Below are 5,881 nucleotides of genomic sequence, written 5' to 3' on the forward strand. Positions count from 1 at the left end.
GTATCACAATATTTGTTTAGCGATACAATTCGCTACGATTCAGTGCATTTTTACGATTTTCTGAAAGATTTTAGAAGGACAGAGTGATTTTAGTGACATTTTGTGTTCCATAGATTTGAATTTAGTTAACTGAAAACTGATTAAAAGCACCAACTACACAATACCTGACTGATTGGACAGTCTAACAGTCTGCAGCTGGACAAAATGAGTCAAAAACGCAGTGAGAGAATTAGTTTCTGTCATTTAATTCATGTGGATTTGACATAAAACTCAAGAGTTTAAACGGTAATCNAGGANCAGAGTGGGGAGATTATCAGCCTCTGTAGACTCCCAATATGCAAATGATTGCACTTATGGTTTTTCTTTTGGACACTGTGGCTGCATTTTGGAGTAAAAATTCAGCCACAAATGCATTCTTTTGGACTATGGGGAAAAAGGCTTTTCTACCTTGTCTCCCGGAGTTAGCCGTGGCTGTAAGCTGCTTTCGTCTAACTGCTAAAGTCGTGGCTCCGCCTCACCCCGTAGTGATCGACTCCCTGCAGCTACGCAGCGCCGCTATTCCCCTGCTTGGATCTCTGAGTAGCTGCCTCTCAGACTGCCAGCATCTCATAGTACTCTCAGTCTCTGATACTTTTTGTCTGTTGCTAATAAGAATAATCGATCAGCCATTGTTATCATGGAAATCCTCACTGCGCCGCGGATTCCGGCTGGGGGTTTTTCCTCTTCGTCTTCCTGCTCAAAACACAGCGCCGCTGCATGCTGCGTGCCCGCTTCAGATGTTATCAACCCATGTTCTTTCTTCAGGTAATCCTTTATATACAGAACAGAAACCGCTAAGCTAAAAACTAATTACGAAGTGAATGCTACCAGTCAAAATTTGCATTAATTTCGCGATTTCACTGCTTTTGCAGCTGCTCCGTTCGCGCCGCTACTCCTTTCCGCTTCTCTTTCACGGTTACTGGCGCAACTTTACTTCGTTCCTCAGCAACAAAATACAGCCCATTGTTATTTATTGAAGATTTTACATTTCCAAAAACACAGGAATCTAATGTTTCGTTTCGTACGTTTGGAAGCTCATTCCCTCTCACATAATCGGAAAAGCCGGGGAATGGCGGCGCTTTTGACATTTCTCTGACATTCGGAAAAATATGGTTTACTAATTTTAGCATAACTCCGGTTATACTTGGCCTATTAACACAATTTAAAAACTGGTGTGTAGTTTATAATGTGCACTTTAAGCTCGAGTTGAAAGTTAGACTGAGGGAGGCGGAGTCTTGCTGCTACGCCGTAACAAACTAGACGTTAAAAAGAGCTGTCAGGCTATGGACCCCTATGGTTTAACGGATCGATACTCGCGGATGAAAAATCGATACTTTCCATGGGCGGAAAATATCGATATATATCGCCAAATCGATTTATTTATACAGCCCTAATAAAGAGGGTTATGAGAGAGGGGGAAGACATGCGGCAAATGTCACCAGGCCAGGAATTGAACCTGCGACCACCAGCATGAGGACTAAGGCCATAATACATGGGTTGTGCTTTTCCCCTGCGCCACCACAGCACCCCAATATTATTGTTTACTTACCAAGCACTTAAGCCGTTTTTGCACTGCAAGGAACGGAATGGCACAGGTTCAAAGTAGGGCCGACCGTATTTGCATTAGAACTTCCGACCCGGTTCCACCCGGCTCCTTGGAACCACAAGAACTGTGGTTCCAATCGGGCCGGCCAAGCGGGGCTGCTTAGAATCAGCAGCTGATTGGTTTAGAGTCAGCCGTTGATCAGTTCTAGCTGGCTCTCACTAAACTGTGCTTACTGTATTTTGTAAAGAGTGCTCTTTTTAATATTTCTATTATTTTTAATTTGCAATGAATTCCCCTCAATATTCTGCTGTTACCTGATCCCATGATGAGGTAATTTTTTTCCTCCGCTTACTCGCTGATGAACGAGTACAGAATGAACTAGATCGGTCAATGAGGAAAGAGAAAGTTTTCCGCCGCATCTCTGAGGAAAAGGCTTCGGCCGCTACATCAAAATCATTGTTTAGTTTCAAAAATAATGATGTCAGGTACAGCTTCGATGCTGTCCTCAGTTATATGCAAACACAACAGGGCTGCAGTTCGGGTGGAACAGGACCGAAGCGTGCCGTTACGTTTAGAGTGATTCCTTCAGATGTTATGTTTCAAGGTTAAAACGGTATCAAACAGCAGGGTATTTGGTGCATTTTATTTACTTTACAATTGCATGTAAGCTACAGTTTGTACTGTTTCAATTAAAAGAAACATGTTTTCTCACCACTTCTTTGATTCATTTTGTCCAGCTGTCGACTTTAAGTCTGTGTCCATGTCCAACCAGAGCCAGGTATTGTATAGTTTGTGCTTTTAATCAGTTTACAGTTAAATTAATTCATTCCAACTCTATATTAGTCACAAAATGTCACCAAAATCACTCTGTCCCTCTNAAATATTTCAGAAAATCGCTAAAGTGTATTGAATTGTATCATGAACAGAATATCGCAACATCGTGTCATGAGCAGAATATCGTGTATCGTATCGTGAGATTATTGTATCACTACAGCCCTAGTGGCAGCTGAGTGCGGGGACCTTTGCGATCCTCGGTTGCAGAAGCTAGCTATTGGGAAGTGGAATGTCACCTCTGTGGTGGGGAAGGAGCCTGAACTGGTGTATAAAGTTGAGAGGTTCTGACGAGAAATTGTCGGCCTCACCTAAACGCCTGGCTCTGGTTCTAGAACCAGTCTCCTTGAGAGTGGTTGGACCAGAGGTCGCGCTAGACTTTTTTGTTCTCCGTCATCTTGACTGACAGTATTAAAAAAAAAAGTCGGTCATGTTCCATTTTTATCCGTCAAATTATAATCAACGTAGGCTATGTAGCCGCATTTTTATGCGGTTTAGTTAATATTCACCTAGTTTTACCAAATCCAGATCCCATCACAAATAAAGCTAATGAACACGTTTAACTTTTTCTCTGTAGTGACGAAAATCACTGTGGCCCCTATAACTTATTATAAATTAAATTAAAGACTCCACTTAAATTACTAGCACTTCACCCACTGGGGTCTGAACGCACAGTGTCTCACAAATTCCTCCTGGTCACAACTGCAAAGAAGTCTGCGCTAGTTCATTACTCATTTGGATCTGTCTGATCCAAACAGATCAATTAAACTCTGAGTTTTTTTTTACCCTGTGCGGTCCGGGCGTGCGCTTTTACAAGCATTTTTTTGCGTAGTTTCGCTTCCCCGAAACAGACAAATGTTACATCTTCCGCACTCCTTCCAGAACACCACTCTCCTTCTCAGCGCAGGAGATAATGTGAACAAAGGCTCCTTTTATTGAAACCACAAGATGAGATAAGTTTAATTCTTCGCAGAGGCAGAGCCGCGTCCACATTGGGTGTTTAGCCACAACACACTGCACATGTTACGGTCTATTCTAATTAACCTCTTCAGCACCTTTATTTATTTCCTCAAGATAAACTGCCGGCTCCTCTGTTTAGACTATAAATGGATTAACATAACATTGCATTCTCTTTATTTTTTATCCTGTTCTGTATGCACTGGAGACTTTAATTAAATGCGCCATTTCAACCAAAGGTTTGGAAATGCGCTTCCTAACCAGATGCTCCAAAGCGTCCGGTCCATAACTCTTGAACACGCCTTTGGCTCCCAGTCAGAAAGACGCATTTAGTTCAGACTCCATAAGATAATGTTCAGAAAGGAATTTTTATTGACTGATTTTATTTGCCTCTGTGATGAACTCTTTATGTAAAGTCTAAAATGACTGCCCATGTGTTCCAGTCAAGGGTGTTAATGATAACCTGTCAAAATGACCGACAGGCTTCAAATTTTCCCATAGTTTAAAAAAAACAACCAGTCAAATACGGAAAAAATTTGGTTAACGCGACCTCTGGGTTGGACACGCTTCCACTCTGTAGTTGCCATGATGAGAGGCACCGGGCAGGAGCGGGCATACTTGTTGTCCCCCCATCTTGGTGCTGATAGCTTGGGGTTCACCACAGTGAAACAAGAGGGTAGTTTCCCTCCGCCTACCAGTGGGGGGACGGGTTCTGATTGTGTCTCATGCTTATGTAGATTGTAGCTGTGGTAACAAAACAATCTAACTATGAATATTGTTCTTTGCACTTTTACAAAGTAAACTTGCCAGCTCCTTAAAATCTTAAACTTAAATGTTAAATTTAAAAAAAAATTATGTATCTATGCTAAAACCATTAAATCCAATTTAACAGTAATGACATTATCAATAGACAAATGTTAAATTTCTGTATCTGTGGTCTCTGTTAAATTGTTAGCATTTATGGGGGGCCTTGCCTTATAAAAAGCTGCTTAGTTCATTTATGCCTTGGGCCAGTTGTAAATGTGAGCAGCATTACATCATGTTTTTAGATCCACCAACTGATGACTTACTTTGGATTTAACATAAATGCAATTAATTGATGTTTATTTTAAACAAAAAAGTACATGATAAAAAATGTATTAAATGTAGTTGAATTGATAAATAACAGACTGTTTCATGGAAAATAGACTTTGGATTTAAAATTCAATTCAGCTGCTTTATTTTGGGGTTTTGGTACAGCCAATCATTTTTAACCCGTAGTAGGACAAGGGGAGTTAAGATCGCACAACGGTTAAGGAGCTGCTGACTTAATTTGGATTTAACAGAAATGCAAATAATTAATACTTATTTTAATTGGGGGTTTTATCATTATTATTTATTGTTTTTAATATTCTATAATTGTAGGTTTAAGAATTGTCGTCAAAGTCTTCCAGTAACATAATTATCCAGTAATATTTTTACATTTCCAGTCAACTTAACATCTTGACCTTTGTGCGTGCGAGGACTGAGGCAAACGTAGAGGACTGTGGCAAATGATACAAGTTTTACAGGTGTGGGGTCGGTTGGACCCCATTTGTAAACACAAGGGTTAATACAGTCGGTGGACTGAATCAGTGCCCTGACCTCCGGACCTAGCAAGTTTTCTGGGGGAAACCCTGCAGTTCCAACAATCGCGTGGGGGGTGCGGGAGGGGGTCTCAGACCTCACATGCCTGCTCTTTCCAGCTACTAGCTGTAACTACTTCGAACACCGGCAAACTTTTCTCTGAACCTAATTGTTACGCTCAGAAAGACATGTTGAAGAAAAAACGGACAAGCTATATACAGGAGAAGAGTAAAATGTGTTCGCTGAATGGTGTGGGCTCTGGTTCCCAGGTGAATAAAGAACCAGCGGAGATGAACGCAGCATCCCTTTATAAGCGGCTAGCTCAACTAGCTCCAGATGCTAACACGTTGGAGCCCATGCGGTCCAACCGGCTGAGGCAGCACATCATCTGGGGGAAAAAATCACCCTCTCTCCGCTCACACCTACATTAACCGCCCAATAAAAAACACCTTATTGAGTGTTTACATGATTTTTTGGTATTTTTTCAACTGAGACAGAAATGAATGACTAAAGGCATCATTATTAAACGTAGACGCCGATATAAAATGGACGCTTTGCTGCTCGTTAACTACGAGGCCGAATATGAAAACAAGTAGAGAACGAAACACATATTGCTAATTCTATTGTAGACTCAGGTATGGTGTGAGTCAATCTAATAGAGCTGTGAAAGTCAGTTGTCGTGTTTCCTCCGCTAAGATCTTACCTCCATCCTCTCTGCTGGCGCGGCCATTTCGATCTTCTGCTGAACGTAGTTGACTTCTTCCTCTACTATTTCCCTTTCCTCTAAACAGTTCCAATCGTCCTCTGTCAGGACCTTACTGACACCTACCGGCAGTTCTCTGCTTAACAACCACAGAAAGAAGGAAGAAAGGAATGTCCTTACTGTAATTCCTGAGGAGTGTG

The 5,881-nt window shown here is 41.5% G+C and overlaps 1 protein-coding gene across 2 annotated transcripts in view; it reads right to left on the minus strand.

The window, feature by feature from the left end:
* prmt1 (protein arginine methyltransferase 1) overlaps nucleotides 1-5,786 on the minus strand; it is a 38,264-nt gene extending 32,478 nt beyond the window's left edge. The window contains exon 1 of one of the 2 annotated variants that reach the window (XM_015023056.1): nucleotides 5,682-5,786. In XM_015023056.1, the coding sequence (XP_014878542.1) occupies nucleotides 5,682-5,708 (27 nt within the window). In that variant the 5' untranslated portion in view covers nucleotides 5,709-5,786. The remainder of the gene's footprint in view (nucleotides 1-5,681) is intronic. The other variant, XM_015023057.1, reaches the window with a different exon arrangement.
* Nucleotides 5,787-5,881: the final 95 nt, after the last annotated feature.

This window comes from Poecilia latipinna, unplaced genomic scaffold (genome assembly GCF_001443285.1).
Source record: "Poecilia latipinna isolate Pla-1442-1.1 unplaced genomic scaffold, P_latipinna-1.0 Scaffold3185, whole genome shotgun sequence".
Lineage (NCBI taxonomy): Eukaryota > Metazoa > Chordata > Actinopteri > Cyprinodontiformes > Poeciliidae > Poecilia > Poecilia latipinna.